Here is a 19,198-nt window from a genome sequence, read left to right on the forward strand (position 1 = left end):
ATGGGAGCTTGTTTAAAGTCAACAATTTCTTAATATTGCTGAAAAAAACTGGCATATTATCTCACTTCTTACAAAAGCAGAAAGAGGACTATACCGCAGGGCATTCTGGGTAAATACAACCAAAACAAACTTGTGTCTACGTCTTAAAAATAAATAAAGTTTAACATCTTCTCACATCAGTCTGTACTTCAGGATTTTTTAATTGCTTTTGTGATTTTTGCAATCAAAATCGCAAATTTTGTGCCGTTAATTTAGTAATATTTTCAAGGAAATTTGCAACATTTGTACATATGAATGATGGTGAATGTGATTTTTACCACATATACGCCATATCGATCACAGACGATCGATATGGCGATCTATAGTTTGAAATCAAGAAAGGCTGAGGCAACAGTGTTGTAAAGTAGGAAGTACTGCCACCTGCAGGTGGGAGTTAGCATCACGTAAACCCAAAGCGTATTACCTCTTTTGCAGAAAATGTGCAATAAACTCACAATTATGCACTAACGCAACAAAAACAGAGATCTGTTTAGCTGTGATCATAAAAAACGGGAGGGACTGATATAATTTGTCATCTGGAGTCTAGAAGACCACAAAAAAAAGCTGTGGGGGCCAGATTTAGCCCCCTGGCCTTTAGTTTGACACACATGCACTGCAGGGAGAAATAGCTTGTGGTTTTTTAGAAATCCTCCAACTGCTAAAATCTGACGTTAGTCCATTTTTGTTCACATTTTGTGAAGAAGGAAGCTGTCTCCTTCAGAAGTTTTTATGTCGCTTCCTTTAGTGGTTCTTGGTGCAGCGCCCCCAGAGGCAAGGAGGGGAACAGGTTTTTCAATCGGTTTGGTTTCTTTGACAGTGCCGTGTGAAATCGAACTGCAGCAGCTGAAAATTTAACAAACGCTGTAATTCTGGTTGCCAATCAAACCAAGTCTGCCGGACTATCTGGTGGGCAGGCACCAGATAATTCACGTAGAATCAAAACCAGTCAGATAAGACGAGTCCGGTCTTCTGGGTGTCTTCTTTGATGGATTTCCAAACATGTCCCTATGGGAGGAGACAATTCCTGTCCTGGGAACCTGGTGGGATCGGTCAGACTGCTGCTGAGGTAGAGAGGGAGCCTGGGTTTCCTTCCTGAACCTGTTACCCCCGTGACATCATATCACACAGGCAGAAAACAAAGACTGAATGGATGCTATCGTGGACATTTAGATGACCACTTTGGAGCACAGCAGAGGCCTCAAAGTCTGCAACAAAACCCTAATATACTAAATCTCAAGATGTTTTATCCATCCTTTATTGATAAAAGGTGAAATCCTGCAGCCTGGTAGAGTAGCCATAAACGTACTGAAGTAAGAGTAGCACTACTGAAACATATTTTTACTCAAGTAAAAGTAAAAAGTAGTCGTTCAAAGAATTACTCAGGTAAGAATAAAAAGGTATTTGGTAAAATGTCATTTAATGTTTAAAAGGTACCTCCTCAGACAGACAAAAATATAAAATTAAGTGGAAGTATTTGGTATTTTAAAGAACAAAATTATGATAATTTATATAAGTTCCTCAGGTAAATGTAACTAGTTACTGTCTAACTCTGCAGCCAGGTACTGAGAAACTTAAACCTTTAAGTATTTTTCTTGAAGTTGAAGTCATGCATGCTGCAGCATGTCAGAAATTTGTCAATCTGCAGAAAAATCACGATGAGAACAAAAGCTGGAGTCAGATCGTTGTTTGAACGAGAGCTTATGTAAGAGAGCTGCAGACTGAGAGGATCCACTGACAGAGGTAATTAGTTTCATCTCAACACAATAAAACGATAGCGTCTTTTCCCACAGGTAGTTCGGACCGGCAGCGGAAAGGGAAATGCACGTAATTTTGCGATAGGAAAAGAACACCCTGCAGTTTTCTTCACATCGTGGGTTTTTTCCTGAAGTTATGGAGAGAGGTGCCGATGGGATAGGTCAGATCTGTAATTAGTTAATGTGGAAATGGGCGGAGTCATTTCCTCTGAGTCAGGACGAGGGGTAATGGGTCACTCAGGGACCCTCAGTGGGGCCAAGCTACGTGGCTCAGTGACCCGGCCGTGAGGTCAGGCTGCCATTAGGCTGAATGTAGGTCAGATATGGATGAGCTGTAATGACTTCGCTCATTCTCATCTCCTTCTGACATTTTCTGCTTTTTTTCTGTAGGAGATGAACTCTGTGAACTCACGGCGCTCGTTTGGCTGCATATGTCAAAAATATTGATGAATTAAAGAAAATATAGATGCAGCCGGTGCAATAAATGATAGGAATAAATTCAATGACTAAATTCTCTTTCAGTACTTCAAGTATTTTTAAAAGCAAATAACAATGTTAATGAGGTACTTTTACTTGTACTAGAGTATATGTTTGTTTAGCTGTACTTTTACTTACTGTTTGACAGAGTTGGGTAGTAGCTACTATAGTTACATTTACTCAATTACATTTACTTAGTAACCTTTTTTGAAATAAATGTACCGTTAGGAGTACTTTTACTACGCTGTACTTTTTACTTTTACTTGAGTAAAATTTCTGGATTTTCTACCTGCTGAATGAAGAACAAACATGATTTTACCAGAAATTCACCAGACTCAGACACACACCTGCAGTTTTTGTTGAAAGTTTTATAGATTTATTATTGAAAGAAACTGATTTAGAACATTTTTATATTTGCCAGATCTTATTTTTTGTTTTGTTTTTGTTTTATTACTTATATAAATTCTTATCATTTTCATCCTTAAAATACAAAAATATCCACTTAACATTATATTTGGTCCATCTGATAAGGTAAATTTTAAATATTAAATGATTGATAGTTTGATCAGTTACTCAGTACTTGACTTTTTGACTCTAGTAGTTTCTTGGACTGATACTTTTTACTTTTACTTCAGTAATAATACGTTAAAGTAGAGCTACTCTTACTTGAGTGAAATTTTTGGGTTCTCTGCCCGCCTCTGTTCTTTCTTCCTCACTGTGTGCGACACGTAGAGCCATGAACTAACCGGACCGAACCTCTTGGTCGTTCCAGGCCTCTGAGAAGTCCCCGGACCTGAAGAAGAGGGGGAAGGCTCCTCACCTTCAGGGTTCGGTGAAGGAGGCGAGTCCGTCCACCAACGCTTCCAACACATGGAACCGGCCGCGCTGTGGCGTACCGGACTTCCCCAACCAGAAGGAGCTGCAGTACCAAGGTCGACACCGCCAGAGACGCTTCGTTCTGCATGGAGGACGTTTCGACAAGAAGGATCTCACCTACAAGTATGGAAATAAGATTGTTTTCTGATTATTAAACAGTCGTTCTTTTAACAAATCCACACTCAGTAGGGATAAAATATGAACCATATCTAGCAGGAGCAGCTCTTAGCTTCTGTTTTCTGTCAGACTTTATCCGTCTGACATTTTTGTGCTTCTGCTCAGATCTCTAAATGGGGACCTTTCACGCAAAATTCACATTTTTCGGTTTCTACTGCTTCTAAAAACAATCAAAGCACTTAAAAAAAAAACACTCTGCTGTTTTTTGGTAATAAGTTAATGTTTTTTGGTGTCTGGAAAATGAGCCATTTTAAAAACCTTCTGAATGTAACATCTCAAATCAGCAGGCACTGTCCGTTACCTAGCAACCCCAGTGAAGCCCAGCTCGTTACCCAGCAACCCAACCTGAGTTCCAGCACATTTAGTTAGCTGGTTTTAACACTGTATGCGCTGTATAATGGCTGCTGACAAAGACAAAAGTGTTTTGTTGTTGACAAATCATTCAGAACCCATTTTCTGCATTCTTGTCACTTGGCCAGGAGGCTTAACTTCTGCTCTGACTGTGTTGTTCTTTCACCAAATGGCATTTTTTGAGTCTATATACTCCTGTTAACAATTGAGTATCAATTCAATAATTAATTATTAATTACAATTCAGTAATCGATTAATCATTATTAATCTGATTAATCGTTTCAGCCCTAGATGGTTTCCCTGCAGCAAAGGATAAGCAGCAAAATTTTTCCTTGCATTACAGTGAACATGTGCAGTTTCAAAACAACTGTTGCTCTGACTTGTGTAATCTGAGTGAAACCTGCAGCCTGCAGAGCATGCAGCAGCTCTGATGTCTGCATGTTTCCAGCTGCGCTCAGCAGATGTTTCCCTGATGAAAAAAAAAAATCCTAATTTGGGTCGTTCTCTGAGGACCAAACAGCAGATAGACAGAGCCAAACGGGAGCTGCTACAGATCAAAAACACAGAGCGACCGACTCCAGGAACGCCATGAAAGATGAGAAAGCAGATAGAGCAATCTGAAAATGAAGTCATGGACTTATGATTTCCACAAAGAGGTGCTGCTTTTCTTTCATCTGCGGCCGCGGCTCCATCGAGAGTCGGTCGGCGTCTGCCGGCTGCTGCCTCTCTGTCTGCGTCTCCCGGGGTCCCTTTCATTGTACTCGTTCTTTAGCATAACAGCATATTAAAGCACGGCGAAAGAAAGCAGCACGGGGGAGGCAGAACCGGCCGCAGACTAATTAGATTCCCCTGGATCGGGTCGATATAAGCGACACCTGAGTGATGTGGTTAACTGTAGCCATGGCAACGGCCCACCAGGTCAAACTACACCCCACCTACTGCAGGCGTCTTACACCGAAGCCATGCTTTTTACCGCCCGTGTTTAGTTTTATTTAGAATCGGCCACTAATTTGAGCTTTTGGAAGAAGTTCCAGAGTAAAGCATGAAGTGGAGGATGGATGTTTTTGTTTTGACTGTTTTAAAACCAGCAGTAAAGGAGATCTCCTCTGGACTGAGAGGAGATCACAGGCTGCTGCACAATCTTAAAGTATGGAGCTTTATGGAGCCCTGACCCTGAAACACAACCTCAACTCAAAATTAAGGCCCAACTGCATAAAAAATTCATGATGAACAGAAAATAACACAATGACTGACACTTTTTAACACATAAAATTTCCAGAAAAATATTCTCTAAAACGAAACACAAGGGAGTAGGAAAAAGCAACAACTAATCCTCAATTAATTTAGCAATCGATTTATTGTTAATTGAAGTATATAGACTCTAAAAATGGCGATTTGCTGAAAAACAACACACTCAGAACAGCAATTAACCCAAAACTGTCAAAAAATATCTACACATTTTGCATCTCAGAAGGGAAACCTTCTTTGTTTATAAAAATGTTTTACCCAGAACTCCTCAAGTGACAATTTCACCTTTCCCAAGTTTGTAAAAATAAAGTCCTATAAAGCAACTTTTCCTGTTATTAATTGAAGAAATGCAGATTAGTAAATGGTATTTCTTTAACTGCAGATTAATCCTTTCCTGAACAACTATCATGCTTAAATCTGAGGTTTATATCATCTAAAAAACAATAAAAACTCAAAATAAATGTGACAACCACTGTTCCTTGTTTATGTTTTGTTTTTTTGCTTTTTTTTTTTGCTTGGAAACCATAGAAAAATTCATCTGATTTGTGTTTTTGCGCCATCCAAAGTTGAAAATGTACCCAGATGATCCTGAATGTTGCAGCTCCGTGACTCAGAGTCACATCTCCAGATCTGCAGGTGTTTGAGTGACAGACAGGAAAGTCCCACTGTGAAGACAGATGGATGCTTTGCATATAAACAGAAACACTTTGAACTGATTCACATTAACCTGAACTTTATTCAGAAAATCTGGGCTTTTATTCTGAAGATTTTACTGACACTGATAAATTTAACTCTTCTCAGCTGAAAAGCAAAATTTAGGATTTTTTTTGTCTCCTTTTTCCTCTTCCTTGTGAATCCAAACTCAGTTTCCGTCTAAAATCGTCTCTCCAGTCATTATTTTTACCAGAAATAGTGAGAAGATTGAAAAGAGAAGTCTGCAAGAGGAAAAAAAATACTTTTCCAACATAACAAGCTGCAAAAAAGTGAGCATTCAATAAATAAATCAAAAAATTATTGAGAATCCGAATTATATTAGTATCAAAGTATTAAGGCTACACTAAGAAAATAAAATTTATAAAATGAGATCAATAAAGTCATAATAATATAATAATAAAGTCACAATTTCTATGAGAATAAAGTCGAAATTGAATACGAGAATGAAATAAACAAAAATATGACCATAATGTTGCAGTATTACAACTTAATTAGTATATTAAGATTTTATTCTTGAAATATTTTCACTTTGTTATTAAATTACTAGGACCATTTTTGTATTATTTTGACTTTATTCTTGTACAAATGTATTCTCGTTATTTTATTTTTCTTAGTATGACCTTAATACTCAATCGCTAAAGTATAATGTTTAAAATTAAAATACTACATCAGAAAATATTTTTAAAAATATAAATATGGTGTTATAGTATGTTTTTCCACTTTTTGATACAAATGTAAATAAAAACACTAAATTATGTTTTTGTGGGGTTTTTTCAAACCTGATTCTATTTTTATCTTTTTTTATTGTGTTTTGGTTTCATTTCCTGTCAGAATTAAACTACTTCGATGGAAAAAAATCATTTAAATCTAAATTTGAAAGGGTATGAATAATTCTGAGCCTCTAAGTATTACAAATTAACACCGTTTGTCTTGTTTGTTTACCTTTTTTTGTTTCCACGCAACAGAAAAATTACAGATTGACGTCCTGAAGCAAAATTACATGCTGGAACCACTTCGTGCAATCGGTCAACTGTGCCAGCTTTTATTTCACTGCTGCAGAAAAGCTGCAATTAATGCGAGCAGAACAAGTTCGAACTTCTTCAACATTAATCCAGGAGCTTCAAAAAGGGCGAAATGTTCCTTTAATTTCCTGCTCTGCAGCTCACAGGTTTAAAAACAAAAACTAATTTAAACTTTTCTCAGTAAGTCTCATTTAGTGCAGGAGTCTTTGATTTTGTTTTTGTGTTTTCAAAATGAATAGTTTTCAAGTTTTATTACTCTGATTTATAAAAATAAATTAAAAAACATAAAATTACAGTATTCAGCCACCTTTATTATTTGCAGGGTTTGTATCGGTGCTTGAAATCCTTGAATTTCTATTAAGTGTCTTCAAGGTTTGGAAAGTGCTTAATATTTAAACTAAACTGTTTTGTAACTAAGTGTAATATAATGTTTGATTAATATTTGATTAAAAGCCTAAAAATTTAATTTACAGTTGAAACTTAATAAAAAGACACATTTTATCCCACTGTCAGTGAAATTATTTTATACACACTAATTGGGGAGTAAAATAAATAACTAAAAAAATAATAATAAATAAATAGAAGAAGTTAAAACAGACCGTGTTCTTGTTGTTTTAGGTCAATGACAATTACCAAAATTACTTAGATTTGGTGAATGCCATAAAACTGACATTTTTCAGGGATTTTTTGTACAAAAATGACTAAAATTAATGTGTTAATGTTTTTGAAATTGGGGCGAATTTTTGTTAAATTAGCATCAGTTGCTTTGAAATGATAGAGACATTTCAGAACATAAAATTTTGTTGTATTTTAGTAATTTTGTTGTTGCTGTAGAATGTAGAATATTACCACAAGACATTATCAATAACAATAATGAATGATATCATGTAATAGCAAATTGAAAGTGTCTTTTTTTGTTCTTTATTTGTGTCGTTTTTATCTCCAAAGTGCTGGAGAAGTTTTAAAACTTACCTTGAAAATGCTTGAAAAGTGCTTGAATTTTACTGCTTGTGTTGGTCCTGATGGAAGTTTTGTCCAGTTCTCCCTCTTCGTGGCTTTTAGCAGTCAGAGCGCTACGCCATCTTGAGATACGGAGGCCGGCGGTCCCTCATCGCCGCCACCTCCGCCTCACGTCCTGTGTTTGTATGTTGACTCCTGCGCTGGTTTCCTGCAGGATCGAACGCTTCCCCTGGCAGATGGACGAGGAGAAGGTGCGGCGTGTGATCCGGGAGGCGGTGAAGATCTGGAGCGATGTCACACCTCTGACTTTCACCGAGGTCCGCAGAGGGATTGCCGACATCCGGATCGACTTTTCCAGGTGAAAACCCAAATAAGAACCGTCTATTCTGAGCTTTTATGCTTTATTTTGTAAAAATGAATCCACCAATCAATCAATCTCTTTTTGTGTTTAATTTCTACAACTTTTCTCGACTAGAGGCAGATTTTTATTTGTTAATCTTCCAAAAATAAGTAATAAATCCTGAACTCACTGTCTTGATGTCTGAACAGAAGTAGTTTCGTGGGTCATTACGTTTTCAGCATGGCGGCTCATGACCTTTTGTCAATGGATAAACAAACTGACAGGAAATTAATGAATTGGTTCCTTCAGCTCAATTAGTGACAAAACCATCAGTAGCTGGGCATTAATCTATGGGATGAACTGGATTCTTCCTAGTGACAGACATGTTCTGGTTTGTCAACAATTTAAATCATATTTAGGTTCTTGTGAAATGTAATTTGCAGAGGTTTTCTTGGAGGTTTTCTTATTATGGAAGAAGATTAGGGCCACCAAATTAAAAATAATTCTTAATTTATTTTTTTTTAAGTCAGAATTGTTCAAAAAAGTCAGATTTCTGATTTTAAAAAATCTAAAATTTGAGATTAAAAACCAAATAAAAAAAGCTGCTCAAATTCTGAAAAAAAATCTGAATTGTGAGGAAAAAAAATAGAATTCTGAGATTAAAGTCAAAATTTCTAGAAAAACAGTAAAAATTCTGAGAGAAAATAGAATTCTCAGAAATAATGAGAATTCTGAGAAAAATTTAGAATTCTGATTTAAAAAATGTAGAATTACGGAAAAAAAATTCTGATAAAAAAATAGAATTCTGAGAAAAACAGTCTAAATTCTAAAAAACAATTCTGAATTCTGAGACTAAAGTCAAACTTCAGAGAAAAACTGATTATTATGAGAGTAACGTTGAAGTAATACAAGAATGAAATCATATTATTTTGAGAATACAATCATTTACATGGCAATATGACTTTATCTTCGTAATAATACAACTTTATTCTCGTATTATTTTATTCTCATGATTGTTTTATATTATTATTTGAGCCGCGTATGTGGAACCAAATTAGATACACAACATCTGCAGTTTGAACGGTCATGTTGTAATAAGACTGACATTGACATAATTGACATGAGACATGTGTATGGAGCTAAATTGGAGCCGTAACATTTGCTTAAAAGATTCTTTTTAAATGAAACTGAAAGAGAAATTTGAAATTGAGAAATAGATTTGAAATTTTGTTTTTAAGTTTTTTTAGTGTCACATTTTTTATTTCAGTTTCAAATCTTTTTTTTTTAGTTAAAAACAAATTTTCCAGTTCCAAAACTAATTTTCAGTTTCAAATATCTTATGTGAATTTACAATTTAATTTTCTTTTGAACAAACTTTATGGCACCAATTTCTCCATACGGCTTCAGCTTTCAGCAGAGACGGACCAAGCTTTGTTTTTTTAGTTTTGATCCAGTTCAGATGAGCTTATGCTCAGGGAATCCTCTGAGCTCAGAGTTTTTATTTGCTTTAACCTCTGTGACCTCTCATCAGGAGAGACCTGCTCCCCCTGCTGGTCTTACTTTAAACTACATTATTCATTATTGCTGCTTTGCTGCAGAGATTTTGAGGTGCTTCCTCAGAAAATCACTTCTGAACTCTGTGTGACGAGGAGACAATCCTTCTGCTTTAGTAAATTGTGCAAAAATAAAAATCAACATTGGTTAGAGACAACCAATAACGTTTTCTATATTTGTTGTTGAAAAAATGTGTCAGCTAATAAGAATGAGCCTGATTTATGTCCTGGATAAAAATCAGGATCGTTTCAGTAAAACTAGCAGAACATTTAAACAGATAGGATCAGATTCTGGCACAAAGAGATTTGCAGAGCTGTGAAGATGAACACGGAGATAACGGAGCAAGAGACGACAAGCAGGCTCCACTGCGCTGATACTCCTGCTTTATGGATGATCCGTATCTGCTGACTCTGGGTTTTTCATTCTTTTATCGTTTCTGTGTTTCCCCTCTTTGAATCATTTAGTTAAAGCATCTCGTCACGTCCCAGTATTGTTTACACAGAAATATCTTTGTCTTTAGTTCATTTTATTTATTTTTGCAACTTTATCATCCCCTGTAGGGGATACTGAACTTTGTTGTGTATTTTAAAGCATTTGAGTTATTTTTATTCACTTTTTGACAGAGTTTAGATGTTTTGTTTTGTTGTTTTTTAAAAAAAGGGAAGGTTTTGTTTCTGATGGGGATGCTTGTTTTATTCACCTGCAGCTACTGGCATGGAGACAACCTCCCGTTTGACGGTCCAGGTGGGATTCTAGCTCACGCCTTCTTCCCGAAAACGCATCGGCAGGGCGACATTCACTTCGACTACGACGAGTCCTGGACTCTGGGGAACTACATGGGTGGGTTTCTGGATCACTTTAGTTTATCTGTTTGTGTTTATTTCGATAAACTGATCAAAAATGGAAAAACGTCGCTAAACGTAAACAATTTGCATCCAAAATGCATCAAAAATACTCTCAGATTTGAGTTTGTTTTATTCATTATTGTCCAAACTGAGCATATATTTATAAAAATCACTTAATGAATGTCTTGTAAATTGCTTATTCTGTTAGATATTGCTGGTGGAGTTGATGCTCCCTAAAAAAAAACCTCAACAAATGAAATCCTTTTATTCTAGTATTTAGCTCACATTTGACTCCAGATTACTTTGGTACTCTGAGTTTATGGTCCATTCAGTGACTGCAAAGTATCTGAATCCTGTGGCTACATTACAGATACGTACAGATAATCATCTGCAAATAAACGGTTATAAACAAACTCAACAAGGGGCTCAAACAACCAACCCTGAGGTACACCACCACTCATCCTATCCATTCAGGATGATTAAAAAATGACAATAAGGTTGTATTTAACTGTAACAAGAGGAATTAATGAATAAACTGAGCACTTATAACCGTACTGTGATGGATGATGTTAGTGCAGAAGCAACTTTTTATCTGTTTGCAGATCAGTTTATTAAAAATAGACTTTTGATGTTTGTGGCTTATTCTGCATGTGTCTCAACCATCTCTTTTAATAATTATCACCTACTTGTTTGTTGCAACTGTAATTGAAGTTGCTACAGTGGGATATGCTAAAGTATGTGCTAACTCTGTCTAATGGTAAACATGTCAGACACATGAGAGCAATTAACTGAGGACAAGTGTGAGTCAGCAGTTAAAGGGACTTTTTTTCCCCTTGTTTGACCCAGTTGGCTCAGATATTGAAGTCCCCGCAGTCTGCTGCGCAAACTGGGTCAAAACAAACACTCTCTCTTATTTTCAGACCTTGTATGAACCTCCCCCTTCCTCCTTGCAGGTACAGACCTTCTGCAGGTCGCCGCCCATGAGTTTGGGCATGTCCTGGGCCTGCAGCACTCACGTAAGCCCAAAACCGTCATGTCCGCGTACTACTCCTTCTCCTACCCACTGAGGCTGAGCGAAGACGACAGACTAGGCATCCAGTACCTGTACGGAGCTAAACCCCAGGTCCTGCCCCCACCGCCAACCCCGGCTCCAAGGACTCTGGTCCCCAAAACAGAGACCAACGAACTTAATGTGAGTTAATAAATTAATTCATACAGTCAGCCATATTAATGTATGACTAGGATTAATTTAAAATTTAGTTGAATAACTTTGGAACCTAATATGTAAAGTTCATATTTTGCATGTTTTTGTATTTCCATTTGGGTTTCTACTGCTTCTGAAAACAGGCCAAGCAATTAAAAGACACGCCCAGTCGATTTTTGGCAATAGAGTTAATGTTTTTTTTTTTGATGTGTGGAAAATTACCCGTTTCAAAAATCTCTGGAATGTAATGTCACAATTCAGAAGGCACTGCCCGTTACCTAGCAACCCCAGTCAAGCCCAGCTCGTTACCTAGCAACCCAAGCTGAGCTCCAGAATGTTTTATTATTTTCACTCATATTATCAGTTAAAATAAATACTTATTTTAAAGTGAAAGGAATTTAAACTCTTTATTTAACTTACATGAATAATTATGCATTTTATTAAACACGTTTTATTACACTGATTTCTACTCAAAAGCATTTATTTTGAACAGAATAAGCATCCTGAGAAGACATTGTTCTCAAGCATTGCTAATTGACAGTCGCCCTAAAATTAATGTTAGCCTTAATTACACATAAACACCAGTTCAATATAACACTTCCAGCTCTCTCACGCTGAGCACCCTGGGAAATATTTCCCACTCCCGCCTTTTCCCTCTTTTCTTTTTTTTCTTTCTTTCTCTTTTTACTTTCATTGAGATTTTTTACTCTTTCAAACTTTCATTCATGTCTTTCTGGGGGAATTTTTCGGCAACCAGTCCTACTTGCAGTGCAGCTGGAGTGAATTTTGCCAACACATTTCACACTTTGCTCTTTTGCTGTGATGCGTAACCGTAGCAACAAGGTGGATTACAACTGGGAGGAGCTGATTAACATCATTTATTTTTCTTTTGGGATCAATTAAGTATTTTTTGGTTCTTTCAGGGATTTAAAATCCTTTGTTTTCTCAGAAATGTGACAAAATTAACGAAAAGTTAACACAACTTACTAAAGTTTAAAATCTAAAACTTGCAAGACTTATTTGACGTAAGGAGTAGCCAGCTGACACAACTAAATGTGGTTGAAATGTTTTACGGTGTTTTTGAGAGCGTTCTCTGTTTTGCCTCCAGCCTGACGCCTGTCAGACGGATTTTGACGCCGTGTCGATGATCCGAGGGGAGCTGTTCTTCTTTAAGTCGGGCTACGTTTGGAGGATCAGGGATCCTGGAGGATCGGCGCGTCTGCAGATCGGCTATCCGGCGCTGGCCTCCCGACACTGGAAGGGGATCCCGACCAAGATCGACGCCGCCTTTGAGGACAAGTCAGGGAATATTTGGTTCTTTCAAGGTGAGTATTTAATAAAGTCAAAAATAATCTCACTTCTTCCTCTTCAGCTAACGAGGCAAACATAAAATTGTTGTTTGGACGCCATGCAGATTAAAAATTGCCAAATTTACAACATACAAATGTAATAAATTGCCATCTCAGTATCAGAAATAGAGTATTTTTCCTAGTGTCATGACAACCCTAGTGTCCACCGTGTGGCTGAGGTGTAGTTATGATGTTTATGGTTGTTTATAAACTACCAACCAGAATATCTCAGTAAAAATGTAGACTTTGTAGCTGCTTTAATAAGTCTAACAAATCTAAACTTTACGTTCTCCAGCAGCGTTGGAACTCTAGAGCAAAAATAGAACAAGTCAGTGGTTGCCATGGTGACTCCCTCCTTTCCTAGGAAGCCATGAGCAGGAAGTCCACAAAAAGAAACAGAATGTAAGCCACAAACGTTAGTGGGCAGTGAAATTAACAAAAGACATTCTGAATTTAATTCAAGAATTACTTTTTTGTGTTTATTAAAAGGTTTCTGACTATTAATTCAGCTGAGATTGGGCTTTTGCGACTTGTGCTCCTAAAATTTGGAACGGTTTACCTTTTTATGTACGCAACGCTGAGACTGTTGAGACTTTTATTCTCTGGCATTTGATTCAAACAGTTTGAGTTTCTTTTATAATGACAGTTATGGAATATATTCAAATTACTTTTCAATATATTTCCTTTTTCTTATTGTTATTTTTGCTTGATTTCAATGACTTGTGCATCACTTTAGACAAGGTTTGTTGTTTTTATGTGCTATCCAGATAAATTGACATTGCCATTGTTTTTAAGGGAAAAGTCATAAAACTTAAGGTCTGATTGTGTAAAAACTGTAAAGTCTCAAAATGGCAATTTAGTCTATTGTTTAAAATATGAATGTTTTTCTACTGTGAAGCATGACTGAGTTGTATCGCTCAAGATTGAGACTAATTTTCTCCGCTGTTATTACAGTCTTTAGGGATATAAAGTCAATTTTTGGCTCCGTTAACAAACAGTTAACTAACAGTTGTAAAAGAAAAAGTGAATGAAAGTTGTATTTCAGTGGTTTTTTTTGGTTTCTGCAGATGATAACTACTGGGTGTTTGACGCTGAGATGCACATCAGGGGCCCCGAGTCCATCAGGAGTTTAGGATTGTCCACATCCAGCATCCAGGCTGCACTTCGCTGGGGTCACGACCCTAACTACAACATCTACTTCTTCAAGTCCGGAAGCTACTGGAGGTTCAGTCCCCGTGAGAACCGGGTCGAGTCGCCCCAACCGCGCAGCATGCAGTACTGGACCGGCATTCCTGAGGATGTTGATGCTGCCTTCAGGGACACTCACGGTACGAAGGAAAAAATGCTTTTGATTTCTGTCTTAAACTGTGGATGTTGCTGGAGTCAAACTTTATTACTCAGAACCAGTTTTAAGCTTTACTTTCTGACCAGTAGCTTGCCTCAAGCAGTTTGTTTTTATTTCTTTAGCCAAACTCCAGACTGCTGGACATACAGTACAGACCAAAAGTTTGGACACACAGTTGTGTCCAAACTTTTGGTCTGTACTGTATGTTTCCAACATTCAGTTTTTACTTTTGTGTCTGGTTGACCATTTCTGTGCAGATTTGGGCAAATATTTTGAATTTTTATCCCACTGCAAGACCAAAAGAGATCAAAAGTTTTATTTTTGTGAAAAAGTTCTGGTATTTCAGAGAGTTTATGCACTCTTACAAGCTAACGGCATTACAAAAAGTCTCTTATTTTGAAAGTCATTGGCAAATTGAAAACAACTCCTTTAGTAGTTCAGTATAGGTTTGTTTGAGTCCTTTAATCTGAAGAGATCCATTTGATGTGCATATTTTCCATCTTCCTCGGTCTCCAGGAATAATAAAAGAATCATTTTTTTGTTCCTTTCTTCAGGCTTTGCTCATTTTATCCGAGGACGTCAGTACTGGAAGTTCGATCCTGTTGGCATGAACTCGTTGGAAGGTTACCCACGATACATCGGCATGGATTTCTTTGGGTGCAGGAACGAGTGAGTCTGTGAAGATTCGCGTACCCTGATTCCTTTGACGCGAAGAGGAGTTAATGGAATAAAAACTGCAGACTCATGAGGACGAGACGATTTTTACACCTGTTTATGCTTCACTGCATTTATTGGCACTCAGATCAATTTATGCCTTCTTCTCAGGAAAAAAACCCACCTTCCCTCAGATCTGGCACCTCCTGTGCAGCTCTGCTCGTATTTATTTTTGCACATTTTTGTATCACCATGAGCCCGAGACCCTGGATTCAGTCTCGCCTGAGCCAGAAACTGTTTAACAAACTGTTGTCCTCAGTGTGGTCAGTGTTGGATGTTTCAGTTTGTGTTTTCATCAACAACGCACCTCAGCGTGTTTGAAGAGTGACATCAGACTCACAGCGGCGGTCAGTGGAGGGTTTAATTCTTGAAGTCAGTTAGCAAGTAGATTATAATTTCCAGTCATATTTCACTGTTTTACAATCAGAACCAAGAAAATGGGCTTTGTACTGGGTTTGGACGCCTTAAAAATGCGTCACAGCAAGAAGGTTTTGTAAGGTCCTGCTATGTTCTTTGCAGAGTCTTATTGAGATCTTTGTCAAATTTTGTTGATGTCTCTGAAGGGTCATTTATGATCTGTGCAGTCTTGTTAGGGTCTTTCCAAGGTATTGTTAAGGTGTTTGCAAAGGCTCCATAAGGTCTGCAGAGAGTATTGTCGGAGTCATTGCAAGGTCTTGCTAAGGTCTTTACAGAGTCTTGCGAAGGCCTTTACAGAGTCTTGCGAAGGTCTTTACAGAGTCTTGCGAAGGTCTTTACAGTCTTGCTAAGGTCTTTACAGAGTCTTGCTAAGGTCTTTACAGTCTTGCTAAGGTCTTTACAGAGTCTTGCGAAGGTCTTTACAGTCTTGCTAAGGTCTTTACAGAGTCTTGCGAAGGTCTTTACAGAGTCTTGCGAAGGTCTTTACAGAGTCTTGCTAAGGTCTTTACAGTCTTGCTAAGGTCTTTACAGAGTCTTGCGAAGGTCTTTACAGAGTCTTGCTAAGGTCTTTACAGAGTCTTGCGAAGGTCTTTACAGAGTCTTGCGAAGGTCTTTACAGAGTCTTGCGAAGGTCTTTGCAGAGTCTTGCGAAGGTCTTTACAGAGTCTTGCTAAGGTCTTTACAGAGTCTTGCGAAGGTCTTCACAGAGTCTTGCGAAGGTCTTCACAGAGTCTTGCGAAGGTCTTTACAGAGTCTTGCTAAGATCTTTGCAAGTTCTTGTTAGAGTCATTGCAAGTTCTTGCTAAGGTCTTTACAAAGTCTCCTTAAGGTCTTTACACAGTCTTGTTGAGGTCATTGCAGAGTTGCTGCAATTTTGCATAGTCTTCAACAAGCTATCTGAAGTTTGACTCCAGCTAGCTTGGGTCTAAATATTAGCATCAGTTCTAAACCAGGCACCTGTTTATTTTATTTTTTCAGTTAGTTGTTCTTTGATTTAATTAGCTAAGTTGCTTTAACGGCTGATATTTTCATCCCAGTTAGAACAAAGCATCTAAAAAAATTACCATTTAGATTTTACTTTCTGATGCTGTTTTAGTTTTTTTTCCTGCCTGGTGTCAAAACAAGCAGGAAAAAAGCGAACCCAGAGAACAGCAGACGGTTACTTCAGGTCTAACCGTGGCGACGTTGCACGTCAGATTTCTATATTTTCCCGGGAACTCTGTGTGGCTTTGTTTGGACCGGTTCAACTGATTTTAACCTCTGTCTGTAGAAGTTCATGTGTTCTGTTTTTGTGATTCATGGTTTCCAAAAACAGGAAAACAGATCAAGTTGCATCGCCTGAGGTCCGGTGTTTCTCCTTCAACCTAAGACACAAAAATGCGAAAAATCTGGTCCTGGATGCAAAAACCAGAGTAAATATTTATTTCTCTACGGGTTTGTTACACTTTTTTTTACATCTTTGCTGATTGAGAAGGAGACATTTGATTCATTTTTCAAGTTTGAACGTGAATTGAACAACAGAGGAGTGACTTTGTTTGCTTTTACCAGAGATCCTCATCTAGTTATGTTCCTTTTTGAACTGGAATATTTTCCTCTTTTAAATTTAAAATAAGAAGAAAAGTTGATTCTGCTGCAGCTGCTAATGTCTGATCTCACTCTTCTCACATCATGGTCGCAGAAGAAGCTGCAGTGCGCCATCTAGTGGCCGGAACGGACAGTGGTGACGTCACTGCACAACGATCAAATGGGGCTCTGTGTTAGTCAGTGATGCATTCAGGGACCGCAGCGGTTCTCCACCACTGGGCAAATTAGTGGTAAACTAGTTCTGGTAAACTGACATTAAAAAACATATAAAAACTAAAAATTGAAAAATAATATTCTCCTGACTCCAACTGGAAAAATTCAAAGATTTTAACATTGTTATTTTGAAAGTCAGAATGAAATTTTTTTTGTAACTGTTAGCTATTTGGTCTTATTTTTCCTGTGCAAAAGTCTTGAGACATTTACTTTTCATTTACTATTGTAGCCTCAAGCTGTCTTCATTGGGGGGGGGGAAAATCACTTAATCGGGTTTTAAATGTTATTTTATGGTTCTCAAAATAAAAGCAGCAAATGTTTGATTGACTAAGAAGAAAACTTTATTTTAAATTTGTTATTATTTTAACTTTTCAGTCCCTGCAGCGGTCATCCGTGATGTACTCATAGTGGTGTTAAGCTTACTGAGTAGCAGAAAGACGATCAATTTTGGGAAAATGTAATAATCAAATACGTGATTATGCTATAAAATGGCTGAAAAATACGAAATGCTGCTTCGAAAGTTTCAGGGAATCTCAGGCTGCTTTGAAGGAAAATACGAAGAAAACTCAGCTGGATTAAGACTTTTGCACAGATTGCTGAACTCCTGATGAATAATCTCGGATTACAGCCTTTCTGGAGAACCGCTGCTCCACAGCTTTGCATCTTTTCTTGCTGCAGCACTTGAACTCTGAAGTTTCGGCCCAGACCGTCGTGTTCATCGTCGTTCTCCTCAGTGCAGGACGCTGACGAGTCGTTTCTGTTTTTATCGTTCAGACTTTGCTGTTTTCCTTACAATCTGCTGTGTTTGACTCAGTTGATCTCATTTATCAGACTTCTTCCAACATGTTTATGCACAAACAGCAAAGCTTTTTGTACATACATGTTTTAATTCTGTATATTCAACCAAATGTAGGCTATAACCTGTAAAAATGTAGGAACTATGTATGTTTTTCCCTGTTTTTCTGAGTTACTTTGAATAAATCTTTTACCTTTTTACCACATTGTCTAACAACGGATCTGAAAGTTGATTTTTCTCTAAAAGTTAAACACTTCAATGATAAAATCTCCTGGGAATCTTTCATGAAAGAAAAAGTATTTTAAAGGCTAAATCTGAATCATTTTTCTGTCATAGTTTATCAAAAATAGCTGCAAATATGAACATTATATAATGCATTAGTCACAATTAATTAATTAACAACCCTGCAATTGACTCTATTAAGAATTTAACTTGAGTTTGACTTCCACTACTTTCAGATAGAAAACAATGATTTCCACTGAGATCAGAAAAAATGGTCTAGTAAAAAATATACAGCAGAAAAACTGATATATTTAAATATCCTTAATAAAGACAGATATAAACAAAATCTAGGTTTCTTTTAAAATGTTGTAATTTATCTTAAATATTCATTACATAAATATCACATAAATAAATATAAATAATTGTTTTATCATGAATATTATTTAAGGTAAAATTTGGAAATGAAAAAAACTTTTAAAATATCTTGAATTATTTCTAGATTTAACACAAACTGAATTATCAGACTGGTAATTTATCATAATTTATTTAGTTTCTAAATTAATTTATTTGCTATTTTAATAAAAAGAATAAAACATTAATGGTTTAATTCACTCCTTTCTAAAATAATTGATCTTGTTAATGATGTGATAAAGGTTTGTAGTTATATTTAGGACTAACTTCACTGCAAAAACACAAAACTATTAAAATCCCAATTTTTTGGGTTTAGTTTCTAGTGCAAATATTTTAGTACACTTTAAATAAAAAATCTAACAAAAACAACTTTTCAGCAAGATATAGGAGTTTGTTTTAAGTCAATAATTTCTTAATATTGATGAAAATTACTTGTTCTATTGACAGATTATTTCAAATGTCTAATTATAAGTGAAATAATCATTTTTTTTCATCAATATTAAATAATTATGACTCTAACCAAGCTTGCAAAGTTACTTGACAAAAGTTTCTATTGTATTTTGTAAAAAGTACCAAGATATTTTCA

The 19,198-nt window shown here is 36.7% G+C and overlaps 1 protein-coding gene across 9 annotated transcripts in view; it reads left to right on the forward strand.

Moving 5' to 3' along the window:
• mmp11a (matrix metallopeptidase 11a) overlaps positions 1 to 18,184 on the forward strand; it is a 38,155-nt gene extending 19,971 nt beyond the window's left edge. Inside the window, exons 2-9 of one of the 9 annotated variants that reach the window (XR_004341317.1) lie at positions 3,043 to 3,269; positions 7,833 to 7,976; positions 10,219 to 10,352; positions 11,311 to 11,549; positions 12,670 to 12,886; positions 13,978 to 14,238; positions 14,810 to 16,138; positions 16,183 to 18,184. Coding sequence is in view for 1 of the 9 variants with exons in the window: in XM_032579660.1 (XP_032435551.1) it covers positions 3,043 to 3,269; positions 7,833 to 7,976; positions 10,219 to 10,352; positions 11,311 to 11,549; positions 12,670 to 12,886; positions 13,978 to 14,238; positions 14,810 to 14,928 (1,341 nt within the window). In the remaining 8 variants the exon portion in view is untranslated. Of the gene's footprint in view, positions 1 to 3,042; positions 3,270 to 7,832; positions 7,977 to 10,218; positions 10,353 to 11,310; positions 11,550 to 12,669; positions 12,887 to 13,977; positions 14,239 to 14,809 lie in introns of all 9 variants that reach the window. The other 8 variants (XR_004341319.1, XR_004341320.1, XR_004341318.1 and 5 more) reach the window with 8 other exon arrangements.
• The last annotated feature ends 1,014 nt before the right edge of the window (positions 18,185 to 19,198 follow it).

The sequence above is a fragment of the Xiphophorus hellerii genome, chromosome 12, assembly GCF_003331165.1.
Source record: "Xiphophorus hellerii strain 12219 chromosome 12, Xiphophorus_hellerii-4.1, whole genome shotgun sequence".
In the NCBI taxonomy this organism is placed as follows: Eukaryota; Metazoa; Chordata; class Actinopteri; order Cyprinodontiformes; family Poeciliidae; genus Xiphophorus; species Xiphophorus hellerii.